Consider the following 18,281-nt stretch of genomic DNA (forward strand, 5'->3'; position numbering starts at 1 on the left):
TAAGGCTAAGTAATGTTAATGCGACTTATGGCGAGCATAGAGAGAGGTAGGAGAATACCTACTTAGATTCTCCCGCCGAAGGGAGCAACTAGCAACCAAGAGAGGAAAGCCCTTGAAACGATTGATATGCTCTATCCAAATACCGTTTCGTGTGAGCAATCTGATCCGCGCGCTAGAGATCTAGTGGCACACAAATATTCGCTCACTATCAACCGTTTGGTCGGCCTTTGATGTTGGGCTATCGGCGGCTTTTCAACGCGCCAAGGCTGAGAGCTAGGACCACCCAAATTCAGTCGGGCTCAACAGAAGCACTGGAACCCCGAGCCGACCTCCGAAGAAAGTTTCGAAGACCGTCAACAACATCCACTCCCAACCGGCCATCTCTCGCCCGCGGCCTGACCTCTCCTCGACCTCCATCCTCCAAACTTCACAGCAATGGCTGCCTCTAGGCTTTTCCGACCTACCTCGCGCCTGCTGTCAGCTTCGCGGCCAGCCCCAGCTTTCCGACCTGCGTTTCGCGCAACAGCTGCGATCCCGTCAATTGCGAGGAGAGGATATGCGTCGTCTGGCGGAAAGGAGATGACGGTGCGAGAGGCGCTGAATGAGGCGATGGCCGAGGAGATGGAGGCGAACGACAAGGTCTTCGTGCTGGGAGAGGAGGTTGCACAATACAACGGAGCGTACGTTGCTTTCCAACTGCTCAATTGGATTATTCCGGAAATATTGCAGCTCACGAAGCGGCTACTGAAGCCATTGGAGTTGCACATGTTGCTTCGAGAACACTGCCGGTATATCATGGCGAGCACCTTGCTTACGAGATCCACAGGTATAAAGTCACAAAAGGCCTCCTCGACCGCTTCGGAGAGAGGAGAGTAATTGACAGTCCCATTACCGAGTCCGGTTTCGCTGGTCTCTGCGTGGGCGCTGCTCTGACTGGACTCCACCCTGTCGTAAGTGGAGCTGAGCATTCAGCGGTGTCGGGCACCGTCTGACAGGGATACAGTGCGAGTTCATGACCTTCAACTTCGCAATGCAGGCCATTGATCAGATCATCAACTCCGCCGCAAAGACACACTACATGTCCGGCGGTATCCAGCCCTGCAACATCACGTTCCGAGGACCGAACGGTTTCGCCGCCGGTGTCGCTGCGCAACATTCTCAGGACTACACAGCGTGGTATGGCAGCATTCCGGGTTTGAAAGTGGTCGCCCCATACAGCGCAGAAGACGCAAAGGGTCTGTTGAAGGCGGCTATCCGCGATCCCAACCCGGTCGTTGTCCTTGAGAACGAGTACGTACCTAGTCTACATCTTGTTACATTTCGCTAACCGAGTACCAGGCTTCTGTACGGGCTAACTTTCCCCATGAGTGACGCTGCGCAGAAGGACGACTTTGTCATTCCTGTAGGCAACCCACGCTTCAGAGCCATGACAGAAGATAGCTAACAGCCCCAGTTCGGCAAAGCCAAGATCGAGCGCCCCGGAAAGGACCTCACCATCGTTACTCTCTCCCGTTGTGTCGGCCAGTCCCTCGTCGCCGCAGAAAACCTGAAGAAGCAATATGGCGTCGAAGCCGAAGTCCTCAACCTCCGCTCAATAAAACCGCTCGACGTCGAAGCCATCGTCAACTCGGTTAAGAAGACTGGTCACATGCTCTGTGTGGAATCTGGCTTCCCGTCCTTCGGCGTTGGCGCTGAGATCATGGCTCTTACCTGCGAATACGCCTTCGACTACCTGGATGCGCCTCCGGCCCGTATTACTGGTGCGGAGGTACCGACGCCGTACGCGCAGAAGCTGGAGGAGATGGCGTTCCCGCAAGAGGACCTCATAACTTCGTACGCTGCAAAACTGCTGCGGGTGTAAGGTAGTGGGCTGTGATGTGGCTTGAAGATTTGGAATTCGCGCGTTTCCCTTGAGGTTAGAGACTGGGGCCAAATATTGTTCAGGAGCTGAGCTAGCAGACATGGCGCTTGATTATGTATCAAAATCTTAGTTTTTATACGGGTGTCAGCGGGGAGCATTCTGCATGTACAAGTACTTCTAATGCTTCAGTTCTGATAGGGATTTTCACTTGTTTAGTGCGAGAATAGAGCAGACCGGACCAGTCGGTCAGTCAGTAATCATACATGCTATGCCTCGCATTTCGTTCGAAGTATCTGCCAATGTGCTGTTGGGACTCCTGGGGCCGGACCTCGAGGTGTGGCACGTGGCTTTCACTTGTGCAAGCTGGTGTCGTGGGGATTGGCTTGTTTGTGGGACGTTGGCGTTGCTCTCGCATACAGAGCTGTATAGGTCCACAGGTGGCGATCCTCCACGTGCCGTATGCAGGTTCCCTGTTGAAAAGGGTAGTTGGCGCAAGGTAGTATGTGGCAAGCGGGTGGCTTGTGAAGCCTCTTGTAGAACAAGCTGCTACTTAACATATGCGATGTCACTTTGTCCCAGAACCTACTAGTACCGTTTGAGGGGCCTCGTGCTACCATATATATGGTCATTGCGATGTGCAGTGCTAAGGAGTCCAGAGTTAGAAGACAGCTATTTGAAGGGGTTGAGTGTTATTGATTACTGGGCAGGGGAAAATGTCAGTTCAGACGTTTTGGCGCTATAGACTGGGTCTACGGCGTCAAGGAGGTGACCCTGCGAAGGCTCGTTAGAAACTCAGCCACTCTGGACCAGAGCCGCCCTGTATTAGGAGAGAAGGTGACAACAATCGCGATACCGTCATGCTGAAATTCAGATAAGATTGGTTAAGTAGAAAGCAATTGTTAGTCGCTTCTCGGTCTGTATAACCGCCCAATCTTCTGGGGCCCTATATCCGATTCTGCAGGTTGTTGAGCTACGGTGCGGGAACGGCCGAATCCGATAGCTCGTGGACACAGGTTCTAAGGCTTTTTTCGTGGCGCTGTGGAAGGTAGACGGACGTGGCGTTAGGGCGGTTGCCATCTCCATAGCATCGTAAGTCCAGATGGTTCGAGCTGAATATTGAGGATGCTGCGGTTGACGACAGCAATAAGGAGGGTAGCTCCTCGTTTGGAATGGTCCTTCTGGTTACCTTCAAGGCATGCTGATAGAGTCCGTGCAAGACGGGATCACCGAGACTAAGAGAAACTACTTCTTCTAGATATCGTATGATGTTGGATCGGGGGGTTGAAGATGCGGCCCATTCTCGGGAATGGCAAGCGCAGACGGCATGCCGCGATACGGTCTGGAGAAGGGCTGATATGCCGAGTTCTCGGCGGTTGATGGCGATCCAGGGCGGTTGATCCCCATTCGGATGTCTAGGTAAGGCTCCACTAGAAACGCGGTGATTATCATTTTGCTTTTCCGAAACGTGGGTTTGACGATGAGATCTGGGAGACCCACCCACACCGATATATGGCCTGACACCCGAGCTGAAATCCGATATGGCCGTGGTTGGTAGTATGAAAAAAAGTCCATATGTGCTGGGGCAAGCGAAGTCGTATGTTTTGGGCGTCACGAAGGCCAGGACTAGAGCCGTGTGTGGCGTTGCAGCGTTGTACCGCCTCGCCTGATCCCCACGTGGGTCTGCACCTTGTCCAGGGAGAATGCTGGCAGAAGATACCGCTTCCTTGGTATAGATGCTGCAGCTTTCCGTGTCGTCTTTGAGTGATCGCCATGGAGTAGAATCCGGTGGCCACACACGTAGGTGCATGGAAGCGCTAAGGGGACATCCTCGAAAAGTTTCCGGGCGGTGGAGTTACTAATCGATTCCAGTTCCTGTATGTTCCCCATTAGAGCGGTAGGGTTCAAGCTCTAAGTTAGTGCTGCCTTAGTCGGTGATATTGACTTGGAAAGCCCGCACAACGTCGTTACAGCCGCGCGCGACACGAGCGTCCTTCTTCCCCCATCGCTGCGACCTTAGAATACGATAGCTAGTCCTTGGAGGTCATCCGATCAATAAGTTCCTTACCGTGCTGTTGGCACTGTTGGCTTGAAGGGGAAGTAGATAGGCTTTGAGAAAAGCCGGAACAACGACCCGCGATGCTCGGCCAGTAGGATATGTCGTTCGGTCTAACGTGTGAGATCCGACCCAGCTGGGTAATTAGAAAACTGCCGTGCACCCTCTCAGTCACAGCAAGTATTGCCGCATGTGGTATTCAGGAGGTGCATGAGCATATTGGAGCGTTCGACGCCATGGACGACAATGTGCAGTTCTGGAAGTTCCATAGAAGGGCTCGAGAGTGGCTTTCAGTTGCGCGCCTTCTCGGGATCTAGAGGCCGCCACCATCACATGCGGCAGACGAGTAGTCGGATGTGGGACGAATAATAATCACTCAACAGACCGAACTGTTCACGCTGCTGCTGTTCAAGCAGCGTCTTCGGTTGCGGCCGGTGACGACTCTTATCAAGCAACTGCAAAGCCCGCTCTATTGCGGCTTGCCAAATAAAGGCCAGGCATGAACGTCGGACGCTGAAGCAGAGCGATGAGAGTTGCGGTGTCGAGGGTGGTCACACAAGACCTGGCCAGAGGTCCAGAATTCCATATGCAGATGTTCCAGCCCAATCCAGAAGCGGCTTAGCCACGTCATTAGCGCCTGCCACCCCTCCAATCCGTCAGACATCGATTTCTGTCACCTCCACCAAAAGCCATCTCCAAGATATCCTCATACACTTCCCTTACCTCTGTCCGATTTGCTTTGGGCCAACGAAAGCAACGGAGCAGAACCGCGATCGTATGATTCCTTTGCGGCCAAGCAACACCGAGCTGAGCACGGTGAGCACCGGCTGAGCTTATTGAGGATACTTTCAAGCCACTCTGAGCGTTTTAGACACGCGATGGCTTGCAGAACCACGAGGATTGGCGCAAAGCCTCGCCCTACCCCTACTCCACTTCCCTTTCCTCGCTATTCCGACCCTCCTCGATCCTCGTTCCCGACCCCGCATATGCGGCTGATCGAGCTGCCGTCCTTCGGCTGCGAGAGAGCCTGCATTGCTTCAAGGTTTGCCATTCGCTAACCCTAACGCGGAGCTGGCCGCCGTGCTGCTGCTCGTAGCATTCGTGGCCTCCCCGATCACCGTTTCCATGGAAACAAGGCTCCCAGTGGTTTATAGAGACTTGTTCTGCCACAAGTCCGCCGTAGGTCAAGGATCGATCATCTACCCGTTGTCTGATTCCTCACCTCTCGGGGCAGGAACTACTTCCAGAATTGCCGCCGAACAGTCAGCAGTGTCACAAAGAAAAGCAAAAGCAAGCTTCTCGGAACGATCCGGTTGGCTCACTTTGGCTCAGACTCAAAGCAGAAATGGCACCATCATCGTACGATTTCCCCCCGAGCATGGGATTCTACGTTGAAAAGCCCGCGCATACATTGTGGCTTTGTACCACAACAAGCCTGAAAGCCTTCCGGGTTGGTCTTCAGCATGTCGAATTGGTAGTGCATCAACGCCTTCCCCCCGTAGCTCTTCCTGATTGCTTCGGCGGAGCTCGGGTGTTCACGCTGGCATGGCTTGAGCTTGTCACCGCTCTAGGTGGCACCGCCCACGCAACCCTCTTGAAAAAGTACCGGCAAGTCGATGGGTGTTGTGGCAATGCTCGATTTCTTCCTTGCACACCCAATCATCATGGAGTCTCTTCTCCAATTGTCCACTGTCAAACGATTTCATTGGCTCCCCAAAGAAATTGCATGCCGGGGTTTAGTTAACCCACTTTATTGTGTTAGTGTGCGGGACTATCTGCGCCACCCCTTCGGCTATCTAAGTTTGCCCAGAGGCCTCTCTATAAGCGAGCGGAGTTTCTACCGTGTTTCGGACCTAGTGGACCTACCAAAGGCGACTAGTAAACGCAGATACCTTCATGCCAGCAAGGATTCTTTCTTTTCAAGAGAACACATGGCGTTCGACACACGGAAACGCCATGGCCGGCGGAGGGCACGCTTCACATTGGTCAACAGCATTTGGTTGTTCAGAAATCACATTTAGTACAAGGTTCACGATGCTTTACCGTTCAGGTTCTGGTCCCGCCGATCCACTAGACCGGGGTTCAACTACCTTCTACTCGCCAATATCGTTGCCCTTCTTCTGCATGCAATCCTTGCCGACCCCTCCTATAGCCAGCTTTAAGAGGGGCACTTGTACAGGCAATAGGAATCCGCCGAGAAACGTCCTACGCCTCACTTCTGAAGACCCAGCAATTACAAACGCAGTTCTTCCTACTTTATGCGCATCTGACAAATACCCTCTGCAAAGGCTCAAAGGCAATATCGACCGCAAGAGCATCCGCACCTTCACGCCATGGCTGGCGCGTCTCCCCGTCTCCTCGCTCTACCTCTCGAACTACGAGAGCTGATCTACCGGGAAGCGCTTTTACAGCCTTCGCGAGGCACAGAGCTCCTAAGGGTCTGCCGCGAGGTCTATTCGGATGCGCACAAACTCCTCTTCCAACGGCCCTTACTCGTCCGGAGTCAGCCAGCCTTGCACCAATGGCTCGAGCAAGCACCTCAAGACCTTCTCCAACACGTCACCGAGGCGATATTGGATCTTCAGGATGTGGATCTGAGACCGCTATTGAGCCCAATCGTTTCCCCGACCACTGAGCCCGATTCAGTGCCTCGACTTCGGGTATGGGAGCTGTATGAAAGTGAGCTTGAGCAACTAAGTCAGGCTTTAGGGAAACTTCGAAACGTCAAGACGTTCACCCTCCGAGCGCTACCGGGCCGACAATCTCATCTCTACCGCGAGTTCCTAATGAAAGTTTTGGGCCTGCTGGGCACGCTCTTCCCAGGGCTTCAAGACTTGAGCCTCCAAGGCAATCTGCACCACCAAAGCCTGGCGTTCCTCCGCTCACTGCAAGAACTCAGAGCACTCTCCTTCGACGGCTTCTCGGCGTCTAGCTCTAGCGAAACTGCCGAAATACTGTCCAGTCTCCAGCTGACGAGCATCTCGCTCGTCTGCCAGCACACCATGCTCACGCCTAGTCATCACCAGCACAGTACTTTCACCTCCAAGCCTCAATGCTTCACAGGTGACGTCCTGCGGACGATCAGCCAACTTGCCTCCTTCTCCGTCACGGAATCCATAGCCGCTCCATCGCCCGCCCTTTTCTTCACGTCCGAGATACTAAGCTCCCTCCATAGCCATAAGACACTCGCGGGCCTTTCCATCTCCTTGTCGCACACGCCGGAACCGGAGACTTTCGAAGCGCTGGAGGAGTTCCTCGACAAGTCTTCGTCGATCGGGAGGTTGGAGCTCGATTGGCCAGACCTGGACCCGAATATTCTCGAGGCTTACCTGCTGTTGCCCAACAGCTTGAAGAGCTTTTGGATCAGGACAAAGAATATGGCTGCAGCTTTCGATGCCTTGTGGACTATACTTGAGCATCGGGAAGCCGGAAATGCGCCGCAGCTGAGTAGGGTGGTGTTGATAAGGAAGAAGTGGAATGCTGATGGGATTGGCGAGAATATTGGCGGGGGGTACTCCGCCCCAACGGGCAGCGCCCATACAGGCGGTAGAGGGCAAGTCGGGATTGAGGTAGGTGTCACTCTCTTCTGATCTATAAGACGTCATACGGACGCGCGGTCCACCCTTCCGCAGTCGATCCCATGCTCATCTAACACGCACTAACCTTCACGCTCTAGGAGAGCTCCGCCACCGACGACTCGGATGAAGCGAACGTCGCACTAGCAAAGCGACGCCTGAATGCGCTCGGGATTCTGGTAGAATGGTGCACAGATGTCGGTTGAAGACGTTTGCTTGAGCAACGGTCGCTGCAGGCCTCACTGGCATGCGTATACACCCCACATCTTTTTGGTCTACCAATGCAACACCATCTTCTTTCGAGATACCTTCCCGTGCGAAGAACAGACACTGCTGCTATGCCGCACCGACTCCATCCATCCTCCCACCCATCCATTCATTTCATCCGTCCCATACACCGCCTCCTCTCCTCTTCTCTCCGTTTTACCGCCTCTCTCTCTCTCCCCTCCCCTCCCATGTACCCACGAGAGCAGCAAAAAGAACCCAACTAGCCAACCACGCACAGCCCAGCCAGAGTCAATCCAGCGATCTCCCCCTCAGCCCCCGTTAGAAAAACTCAGAATCCTCATAAGACTACTCGCGCTCTTTTTCTCGGGCTGGGTACATAGTAACTTGGCGCGTCTGCTTCCGACCGACAGAGACTTGGCTGCGTATCGCGTGGTCGAATCGAGCTGTGGAAGGGTGGGCTTGGTTGGATGGATGGTTTAGCCCGCTTGGGATGGGGGGATGGGAAGATGGGGCGGGGGAGTGGGAGTGGGGTTGACATGTGTAGCATAGTACAGAAGATAGATAAGCATCGAAGGTGGAGAGAAAGAGAGGGGTATGTGTAGGTATGCGGATATAGTAGCAGAAGGGAGATAGTAATGCGGTGGGTAGGGGTAGTCAATGTAGTATTTACCGTTGGTAAATGTAAAGGTAAAGGAAAAGGGGCGTCCGAGTGATGAACGAATGTTGGACAGTGGTATGGTATTATAGATATTAGCTAGATCGGCATTCGAGCATCTAGCAGTTCGAACTGCCCGGGTGGGATTGTGCATCAAGGAAAGGATTCGGGATGTCTAGTCTAGGTCCTGAGGAGTAACGCGGTTCGGTCTGTAGTGTTTATCTATCTATCCTACGGGCGACTTTTGGGAGCATTTTGGGCGTTCTTGTGCCCGCACTGATAGCAGCACGAAGCGTTTGGGCGGCCTTTGACAGCAGAGAGAAAAGTTGCACGGCACGGGAAGACAAGTGGCTGGCTGGCTTGCTGGCTGCAATGGGACATTGGCGCGTTGTAGAAATAGCTCATTTCATTATCGTCACAAATTCACGTAAAGGTAGGAACCTACATTACCTGAATGAAGCCAGCCGGCCATCCATATCCGGAGAAAAACAACACCAGCTTTTCCCTTGCCGTTACATACCAGCTATCCTGAACCGTTAAAGAACCCCATGCATGTCTACAACTTCTCCTTCTCCAAGCCCTTCCATCCCCACTCCTGGGCGATGAGCTCCGCCGCGCGCTCGCCAATGCCCAGCACCGTGAGCATGGGGTTGATAGTCGGCATCTCGGGGAAGACCCCCGCGTCCGCAATCCTGACGCCCTTCAAGCCGCGCACCTTGAGCTCGTGGTCGACGACTGCGAGCGGGTCCTTGCTCACGTCGCCCATCTTGGTGGTGCCGGCCGGATGGTAGACCGTGTGCGCAACGCGGCGTCCGTACTCGGACAGCGCCTCGTCGGATTGAACGTCCGGGCCAGGGGCAACTTCGCGCTTGAGCCATTGCGAGAAGGGAGCTTGCTTGGCGCATTCACGCGCAGCCTTGAGGCCCGCGACGATGGTGGCGGCGTCGTAGCCTTCGGGGTCGGTGAAGTATCTGAAGTCGAGCGCGGGCTTCACGTTGGGGTCTGCGGAGGTGAGGTAGATGCGGCCGCGGGAGCGGGGACGCGGGATGTTGGGCGTCATGCAGAAGGCGTCGATGGGGGAATCGTAGCCGAGGCGTGCCGTGTTCAGGCAGAACGGGATTTGGTAGCAGTGCATCATGATGTCTGCTATATCACCGTCTGTGCCTGCTGCGTTGGGAACCTGTCGGCGGAGGAAGATGCCGGCGTCCGAGTCCATGGTGGTCTGGTTCGGGGGGACGGGCTTGTTCAGCTCCCAGATGATGATGCTCTCGGGGTGGTCAAGCAGGTTCTCGCCAATGCCGGGGATGTCCTTGACGACGGGAATTCCGAGATCTGAGAGCTGAGCCTTGGGACCGAGACCGGAGAGAAGGAGCAGACGGGGAGTGTCGACTGCGCCTGCGCAGAGAATGGTCTCGCACCGAGGGTTGAATGTGCGCTTCTCGCCATTCTGAAGGGTTACGTTCACGCCTGTGACCTTGTCGCCCTTGACGTTGACCTTGCTGACCCAGGCGTTGGTGAGCACGGTCAGATTCTTCCTATTCTCCTCACCGCGGAGGATGGGGTGGATGTAGGCCACGCTAGCGCTGCTCCGGCGGCCATCATCGGGGTTATAGGAAACCGAGAAGAAACCAACGCATGGCTTTAGAGCGCCCTTGGTCTTGATTTCGTGGTTGAAGTCGTGAATGACGGGAATGTTCATCGCCTTGGAGCACGAGTCCACCCAGTCGAGGCAGAGCTGGTTCCGGTGGTTCTCATGCACAGGCTGCACGGTGTTGCGCAGATTATCGAGCACACGCGTGAAGGTCTTGAAGCTCCAGCCCTTGCACCCTTGGGCCTCCCACCTCTTGCAGTCGTACTCGAATGGCCTGAAGGAAATGAGGGTGTTGTGGGACGAACAGCCACCTAGCACCTTGGCGCGCGAGTGTCTGATGTGCGAGTTGCCCATGGGCTGCTCGGTGGTGCCATAGTCGTAGTCGAGCTCGCCGCCAAGGAGGTTCAACCAGTCTTTGAGCAGCAGCACGCGGTCGTCCATGAAATCGCTAGGGCCGGCCTCAATCAAGAGGACAGACTTGTTCGGGAGGTATTCCGACAGGCGGGACGCGATGACACAGCCCGCTGTGCCGCCGCCCACGATGACGAAGTCGTAGGCGGCATAGAGCGGGACGGTGGTGGTAGTTGGGGACATGTTGCTCGGAGTACCTGGTACGACGAGGAAAGGAAAAAGCGGATGGTCGACTTCTTAGTCGTCTCGCACGAAAATTCAAAAGATGGAGGTCGGAGCTTTTAAATAGTAGCTCCACGAGAGGCCAATCCGAGGCGTTAGTGAAGGAGCGATTATGCAGGGCAACGCAGGCCTGGCGTGAATCGGGCGTGGTCAGATGGGTCGAGATACGTGCGGTTCCAGGCGGGCTACTGCAGAAGATGTCTGTGGGCTTCCTGGATAAGACGGCGCGTCCGCCCAGTGGTCGGGCCCTCGGGCGACTGCACGTGCCCTATCTGCGCGTAGAGCTTCACTCGCAGATGGCAAGATCCGTAGCCCTTCTCAAGGAGGGGCGAGAGTTCGGACGCCAAGGGTCGACAAAGACGAGTGAACGGGCTCTGACAATGCTGCCGCAAGCACTCCCCACACGGCACTTCACCTTTTCTTTCGTTCCCCGTCCCCCCCGCAAACTCGTCCAAATTCCTCATCGCCAGGTCCGATGATGTGATCTGGCGAAGCCGGGGTTCATTCGACCCCACTAAAAGCTGCAGCCAAGGCCGGTATCCCTGCTGCTCCTCTGCGGCTAGCCCGATCAGGTTCGCGTATCCTGGCGGTGTGATGCGCCGACGCAACCCGACCCCACTTCACCACTTTTCTGCCGGCTGCTTGGGGCAGCTTGATCCCGTCCGAGAGCTATCAACGCTCGCTGGTATCACCGCAAACGCCTCAAAGCCTGCGACCGCCCGTATCGCCCGGCAGCAATCCGATAGAAGAGCGACTGGCTGCGATTTTGCTGCCCGTATCTCTCACAGCCAGGCCCTGGCGGAGAGAATTGCTGTTTGGAGCTACCCCGCCACCACCGAAGCTCCACGATTGATCCGAGCGCCGCAGGAGGCAATTGGCGTCTGCACGTCGGATGACGGCTTCATTGCGGTCAATTGACAGCTTTGCACGCCTGGAAGCTGTAGTCTTTGACCGAAAGCAGGAGAGAGCGCCAGCTGCTAATTCACGCCGCACGATCTGGCAGCCCGCTCATACGCAAACTTCCCCTCATTGACATCTCAGCTCAAAGCAAACATGCCTCCTCCCTATCCTCCGCGCTTCGCCTACTACGACGGCAAGCTTCAGCAGGCCACCTCGACATCCTCCTTCCAGACGCTCGATCCCGCAACCGCACAGCCCCTCGCCGACATCCACACCACCGCACATAGCGCCATAGACGCCGCTGTCGCCTCAGCGCGGAAAGCATTCCCCGCATGGTCATCCACGCCCCCCATCGAGCGTGCACGAATACTACAGAAAGCCGCCGCTATCCTCCGGTCCCGAAACGATGAGCTTGCGAACATCGAGACACATGACACAGGGAAGGCTTTCTCAGAGACGTCGACAGTGGACATCGTAACAGGCGCCGATGTGCTCGAATACTTCGCAAACATGGTGGGAGGTGGAGGCCTGAACGGCGAGACAGTCCAGCTGAGACCCAATGCGTGGGTGTACACTACAAAGAATGCTCTCGGGGTGTGCGCAGGCATTGGAGCCTGGAACTACCCAATTCAAATCGCTCTCTGGAAATCGGCGCCCTGCCTAGCAACCGGAAACACAATGGTCTACAAGCCCTCCGAATTTACACCACTGCACTCGACCGTGCTCGCGGAGATATACACAGAAGCCGGAGTACCGCCAGGCGTCTTCAACGTTGTCCAGGGCCGCGGAGATGTCGGCGCATACCTCACACAACATCCCGGCATTGCCAAAGTCAGCTTCACAGGACAGGTATCAACAGGCCAAAAAGTAGCAGGGAGCGCAGCAGGCGGCATGAAGTACGTCACCATGGAACTCGGCGGCAAATCTGCCTGCGTCATTCTCCCAGACGCAGACATCGATCAAGCAGTCGACGGCGCCATGATGGCGAACTTCTTCTCGACTGGCCAAGTTTGCACCAACGGAACCCGCGTCTTCGTCCCTGAATCCATGAAATCCCAGTTTGAGCAGAAGCTGCTAGAGAAAGTAAAGCATATCCGCCCCGGCGACGTCTTCGACCCGAACACCAATTTCGGGCCGCTAGTCAGCAAGCCGCACTACGACAAAGTGCAATCCTACGTCAAACACGGCATCGAAGTGGACAAAGCAACCCTCCTCTGCGGCGGCCTCGATAAACCCACCTGGCTCGCTAGCCACCGCGACAAGGACTACCAAAACGGCTACTGGATCCAGCCCACGGTCTTCACAAACTGCTCCGACAGCATGCGCATCGTGCGCGAGGAGATCTTCGGCCCGGTAATGACCATCCTTCCCTACCGCACTGTCGACGAATGCATCGCCCGCGCCAACAACACCACGCTCGGATTAGCCGCCGGTGTGTTTACCAAAGATCTGAATCTCGCTCACCAGGTCATTGCGAAGCTGGAAGCCGGCATCACCTGGGTGAATACATGGGGAGAAAGCCCGGCGGAGATGAGTGTCGGGGGGTGGAAGATGAGCGGTGTGGGCGTTGAGAATGGGCGGAGGGGACTGGAGGCGTGGGTCAGGAATAAGAGCACACTGGTAGAGATGGGTGGGGAGGTGCCGACGGTTTTTGCGAAGCTGTAAAGGGCCGTGAAGAGCGGAAATTGTATATATATCTATGAAAATTATAGGACAGATGCTTCGTAAACGCTTATGAATCGGGAAAGATGCGATATATTGTAAGGGTGACGAAATGATACCTCGCCGGTGGAGCGCTATACAGCGCAATTCTACACTGAGATCCGTCTATGGATGGGAAGCTGTAAAATGCTTCAAAGAGATTCGTGATAGGCGCATCATACCGCCTTCTAATCGCAGTGCTTCAAACACGCACACATCCGCCCTCCACATATCCACAGACGCGCATCACCTCAGCGGCAACGCCTTCTCACACACCTCTTCCCCATCCACAGGCCCCGCCTCCGGACTCGCCGCGGGCGTCAACCACGGCGCCTCTCCATCCTCCACCACGACCCTCACATCCTTCTTCCTCCGATTGACAAAGCCCTCCCCAGGACTCGGCCACGCGTAGCCAAACCACGGGCCCAGAACCTCCTGCACGCCCTCTGCCAGTATCTGCACCGCCTTCCGCCTATTCCTGCTCCACTCCCACGCCCTGTACCACCGTCCCGCCTGCACCGCCGTCTCCTCGCCGCCCTCCAGCCCGTCCAGGATAGACCGCCACACGAGCATCGTCTTCTCGAGCTCGGGCGCGCGCGACACGCCGATGACGCTGACGCCGAGCCTGGCACCGCCGACGTCAGAGTTCGACTCGTGCTTCCAGGGCACGCCGGACGCGGGGTCGCCCTTGGAGCCGCATGGCGCGCCGGCGCAGATCCACGTCTCGAGCGCGTAGCGGATAGCGATGACCTCGAGCTTCTCGGCGTGGCGGTCGCAGAAGGCAGACGCGGCGCGCACGGCGGCGCGCAGCTCGCGCGACGCGGGGTGGAAGTCGCCGAGCGCGCCGACGGGCACGCCCTGGCGGCGCAGCAGGCCCATGCCCAGGGGCGAGGCGTTGGGGACGACGCCGACGCCCGCGGCGTGCAGGCGGTGGATGCCGCGGGGCCCCGCGAGCGCCTGGTTCTGCAGCGTGAAGTTGGCGTAGGACTGCACTGCGTCGAGCGGCTCGCCGGTCTCGCGGAGGATCAGCTCCGCCGTGTCGCCCAGCACGTCGAGCGGGTAGCCCGAGATGCCGATGTAGCGGATTGTGCCATCTTCGTCGCGGAGCCGGCGCAGTTCGCGCACGGCTTCGAGGACTTCGGCCGGGGAGACGAATTCGACGTCGTGGCAGTAGACCAGGTCGAGGTAGGAAGTGTGCAGGCGCTCCAGGCTAGTCTTTATGCTGTGGCGTACCCATTGGGCGGAGTAGTCGAATTCTTCGGCGCCTATCCGGCCGACCTTCGTCAGGAGCATGTATGAAGCGCGGGGGAACGTTTCGCGGACGAAGGGCGTCGCCAGCGCTTCGCCCAGCAATTGCTCGGACGGGCCATAGTATGGGGAGGTGTCGAAGGCGCGGATGCCGTGGGTGAGGGCGGAGGTTACGAGGCCGGTGGTGTCGAGCGCGAAGGGGTCGGAGTTGTATTGGTGGTTGAAGGTTGCGGTGCCGAAGATGAGGGGCGGAAGGATGGAGGAGAGCGGGGTGCGCTGCCCGTTGACGCAGGAGTAGGGGATCGGTTTCTGTCTCGTCGGAAGGGTAGAAATTGTGGAGGGGTGTTCGGTGGGCGTGGAGGCCATGGTGGCTCTCCGACTGCGGTGCGCTGCTGAAGAGGGCGCGCGGAAGAATTTCTGAGAAGCGGCGCTAGATGGGTTGGATTGATAGTGGGGCAAACGCGCAGGGTTGGAAGAGAAGGAAGTGAGAAAACGCCTGCCGCACTTGACGTGTTGAGATTCCTAGCTGTCAGTTCTACTCCAAAGCGGTCAGTGGAGAATATACCGTGGCGACGAGCCGATCACTATTTGTCCGTCACCACCGCATCGCGGCCGTCAGGGTCCGTCCCGGATCCGTAGTATGAAGTCGACTAGGTCACCACCCAGCGTCGCCCGGCTGTCCACGCCGCCCCGATGGCAGGCACGAATGCGCTAAGCATAGTGTGAAATGACGCCATGCCCGTCTAGAACGCACGTCGTATGCTGTGGATACTCCTATTCGTGGGCGGGCGGCGTGAACTGCCGGTTACGGTGTGGGTTGACAAAGGATGGGTGCGCGGTCCCTGCAGGGCGGGGAGTGGGCCAGGGCTTGGCCATATCGGAAACTAACGGGTGCGTGCGAGATCTGATCTGATAAGACATCACATTGCTTCTGTTTTGTCACGGAAAATTGTCCGCGTTGGATATGGGGGTTGATGGATGTATAGTTTGAGAAAAGGCCGTCATTTCCTGGATGCGCTGTTAATGCTATGCTTCCGAGACACCTGTCAAACTGTACCGCCATGTTCGATGAACTGTCCCTAACGGTGCGCACGTTCAACGCTTGACGCTTGCTTCTACGCGTCCTCTCCTAGCCAAAGCTAACCCTTACGTATGTCCGCTTTTCAATGCATAGTGGAGCCCTGTGTTCGGTATCTTCGCTTCTGCGCCTACACTTCTCTTCGGGTACTAATTCTCTGTCTCATCCTTCACCACCACCTTATCTCTCTTCCCCGCCTATGCCGACCCTAGCTCCCCTTCATCAACGACATTGTTCAGCCATGATACCCTCAACCCCGTCTCGACCCTGGAGAATAGCACCATACATAGGTCCCTCATCTTTTGAACCTCAAAATCTGGGCGCTTCTCGATCAACGTGCTCAGCATGCGCAGAATGCGACTGTACTCGCGCATAGAGTCGGATGAAGGAGGTGTCTCGTTGGGGTAATGGAGATGGTGTGCCAGTACAGTAACGAGGGCTGCGATAATGGGGAGCTTGGTCATCCTAGTTTTACGTGAGTAAAAGTGTGCGGTGAAGACAGAGGGGAATGGCCTGCGAGAAGGGGAACGTACCAGCATATTCCAACATCACCCTGCGGAGCGACCGCAAGGAGGGAGAGCAGCCGCTGGGCGTCCTTGAAAGAATTGTGCTCTTTCTGATTCGCCAGCTGCGTCAAGGCATCAGCCGAAAAAGGATTCACCCTCGGATCCATGCCCAGCGCCAGAAACCCATGGAGTCGAAACTCGGTAGCAAAGTAGCTCGCCTCGACCGTCAGCACGTGCAGAAAATCGGAGCGATAGAGCAACTGTTGCAGTTCTTGCACATTAAGCTGAAACAACTCATGCCTGTGCCATTCCCTCAGACGGCCGAGAAGGCTGTGCGTGGCGGCGGTAAGTTCCTCCACCGATTTGTTGCGCGCTTTGATAGAGAACACTTGCTCGATGGCCCACGCTTGGATGAGAGCTAGGCGGGCGCGGAGCGAGAAGAGGTTCACCGTCCAGTTCCCCTCGGCGGCTTTCACAGCGCCCAAGGAATCCTCTGGGTTTTCGTCCGGGATGCTGGTGGTTATGTCTTCTCGGCGGTGCGATGTGGGTAGATTGCTGAGGATGGATTCGTCCGTGTCCTGGATGAAGGCGAGCCAGAAGACGCGGCGCTGTTGCTCGATGTCAGCATCTGAATCTTCTGAGGCCGAAACTGAAGCGGTCGTCGATGCAAGGTGTTGATCGTCGTTGTACGCGAGACTTTGCGCTATGCGCAGGGCTGTTGAGACGAATAGCACATGTGGAGTCGAGTAGCTACTCGTCCTAATCAACATCGCAACCCCTAGCAAACACTGCACAAGACCAAGACTCGGCGGCGCGAGCAGCAGCCCCGATACAGTCGGGAGAATTCTCGCAATGTAGAAGTCGGCCATTGCATTATCCTGCGGCGTAGCGACCGCACTCATTGCGCGCGAGCGGTGCGCGATACCCAACACGACGTAGACGCTCGCCCAGGCGAGCGGCGTGCCATCTGAACCGCCTGCGTAGCAGACCCGGAGATGCTCTGCGATGGCGTAGGGGCGATACAGGGGGTAGACGGTGTTGAAGTCGACCAGGAATTCGGCGAGGAGAGAGGTGCCGAGCTCAGGTGGCGGAAGGGAGTATTCGCATGCGGTAGGGATGCGAGGGACAGGGGCTGGGGAGATGCTGAGGTTTGACATGGAGGCTGAGGCTGAGGAGGGTTGGAAGGACGGGTCTTGGAGGATGGCGGCGTCTTCTTGGAACTCAGCTGAGGGTTCGAAAAGGTCGTCTAGAGGGTCTTCAGTGCTGCTTGGGTCCAGGGATGGGTCGGTTAAGATTCGTTCCGGGTCAATGGGTCCCAAGCCTCCTTCGTATGCGAGAGGACTGATACTCATGGCCTGGCTAGATGGAAAGGCTGCGGCCTCGTTCCGGACGTTGTCCACCAAGGTAGATAGATGCACCTGATCATCCGGTCGTTGAAGAGGTTGCTCCTGGACCTGCGGTTGGGCTTCGCTACGTTCCTTGAGAAGAGCTTCCAATCTTTGGATCCGACTTTCATATTCGGCGATGCGGTCCCTATTTTTCTATGTCAGCAACGGCTTGCCAATTTTTGGCTCCAACTTACCGTTTTTGAGGCTTCGATCTCGGCTTGCGTACATGAGTAGTCGTACATTCTTCTTTGATCTGAAGACAAGGAGTACAGCTGTTTGCGCCAGGGGCCCATTTACATCTTCTCTTTCTTCTTCGACACGTATCGCAGGCCTGTGAGTCAGCAGCTGAACTGAAGCGAGGTGAGAACTCAGTACTTACGCGCACCGTCGCGGCTGAACCGCGCTTTTCAACGCCCGAAGGTCCTGCGCTAGACATCTCTAGCTATGGTTCGGAATCAATATCTAGAGTTCAGAAGACTTGGAAGACTGGTAAGGCTGATTTTGAGTTGGGTAAGTCGGTCTTTATTGGCCCCCAATCCCATGCAGAAGGCTGGCTTATTAAGCCGCAATCATCATAAAATAAGCGGGGATGCCGCTTCAAAATTCGAAGAGCAACCATTCCGTATTCTCAACCGTAAGACGGGGTCCCCCATTAGCTCGACTGAGTTGGTAGTCGCGAGCAGCAGAAGGCCACTCTGTGAGTCCGTCAATTGGCTCACTCTATGTTCGTTCAGGCCAGCTCTGCCCATATATCCACGCTGCTTCTTTCTACGCCCACTTGCTCTAGCCTAGGTTGGCTCCCTCTTGTGAGTCCCGTATGGGCTGGATGCAAATATCGCGGATGCATGCGAACGCAAATCTCGC

General features: G+C 56.2%; 7 protein-coding genes across 7 annotated transcripts; 3 read left to right on the plus strand and 4 right to left on the minus strand.

Annotated features, from left to right (window-relative positions):
* Positions 1 to 366: 366 nt before the first annotated feature.
* Positions 367 to 2,121, plus strand: BU26DRAFT_523008 (pyruvate dehydrogenase E1 component subunit beta). The gene is made up of 5 exons (XM_033829933.1): positions 367 to 680; positions 827 to 950; positions 1,004 to 1,290; positions 1,339 to 1,402; positions 1,454 to 2,121. Exons 1-5 carry the CDS (start codon positions 436 to 438, stop codon positions 1,859 to 1,861), a joined length of 1,128 nt encoding a protein of 375 aa, XP_033679352.1. The 5' UTR covers positions 367 to 435; the 3' UTR covers positions 1,862 to 2,121.
* Positions 2,122 to 2,869: 748 nt separating this feature from the next.
* On the minus strand, positions 2,870 to 3,376 carry BU26DRAFT_523010 (uncharacterized protein). Its single transcript, XM_033829934.1, has one exon. It carries the CDS (start codon positions 3,308 to 3,310, stop codon positions 3,113 to 3,115), a length of 198 nt encoding a protein of 65 aa, XP_033679353.1. The 5' UTR covers positions 3,311 to 3,376; the 3' UTR covers positions 2,870 to 3,112.
* Positions 3,377 to 6,247: 2,871 nt separating this feature from the next.
* Positions 6,248 to 7,695, plus strand: BU26DRAFT_569339 (uncharacterized protein; the record flags this gene model as incomplete). Its single annotated transcript, XM_033833875.1, has 2 exons — positions 6,248 to 7,483; positions 7,591 to 7,695. The coding sequence occupies 2 exons, from the start codon at positions 6,248 to 6,250 to the stop codon at positions 7,693 to 7,695; spliced, it is 1,341 nt and encodes a 446-aa protein (XP_033679354.1).
* A 926-nt stretch (positions 7,696 to 8,621) lies between these two features.
* BU26DRAFT_523013 (GMC oxidoreductase) lies at positions 8,622 to 11,053 on the minus strand. The gene has a single exon (XM_033829935.1). The coding sequence runs from the start codon at positions 10,555 to 10,557 to the stop codon at positions 8,929 to 8,931; it is 1,629 nt and encodes a 542-aa protein (XP_033679355.1). The 5' UTR covers positions 10,558 to 11,053; the 3' UTR covers positions 8,622 to 8,928.
* A 200-nt stretch (positions 11,054 to 11,253) lies between these two features.
* BU26DRAFT_523014 (betaine aldehyde dehydrogenase) lies at positions 11,254 to 13,223 on the plus strand. Its single transcript, XM_033829936.1, has one exon. The coding sequence runs from the start codon at positions 11,650 to 11,652 to the stop codon at positions 13,159 to 13,161; it is 1,512 nt and encodes a 503-aa protein (XP_033679356.1). The 5' UTR covers positions 11,254 to 11,649; the 3' UTR covers positions 13,162 to 13,223.
* Positions 13,204 to 15,271, minus strand: BU26DRAFT_464534 (Aldo/keto reductase). The gene has a single exon (XM_033825167.1). The coding sequence runs from the start codon at positions 14,809 to 14,811 to the stop codon at positions 13,444 to 13,446; it is 1,368 nt and encodes a 455-aa protein (XP_033679357.1). The 5' UTR covers positions 14,812 to 15,271; the 3' UTR covers positions 13,204 to 13,443.
* Positions 15,272 to 15,430: 159 nt separating this feature from the next.
* Positions 15,431 to 17,913, minus strand: BU26DRAFT_464537 (uncharacterized protein). Its single transcript, XM_033825168.1, has 4 exons — positions 17,797 to 17,913; positions 17,612 to 17,748; positions 16,057 to 17,562; positions 15,431 to 15,988 (listed from the first exon to the last, which is right to left on the minus strand). Exons 1-4 carry the CDS (start codon positions 17,851 to 17,853, stop codon positions 15,721 to 15,723), a joined length of 1,968 nt encoding a protein of 655 aa, XP_033679358.1. The 5' UTR covers positions 17,854 to 17,913; the 3' UTR covers positions 15,431 to 15,720.
* Positions 17,914 to 18,281: the final 368 nt, after the last annotated feature.

This window comes from Trematosphaeria pertusa (assembly GCF_010094035.1).
Source record: "Trematosphaeria pertusa strain CBS 122368 unplaced genomic scaffold BU26scaffold_15, whole genome shotgun sequence".
NCBI classification, from domain to species: Eukaryota; Fungi; Ascomycota; class Dothideomycetes; order Pleosporales; family Trematosphaeriaceae; genus Trematosphaeria; species Trematosphaeria pertusa.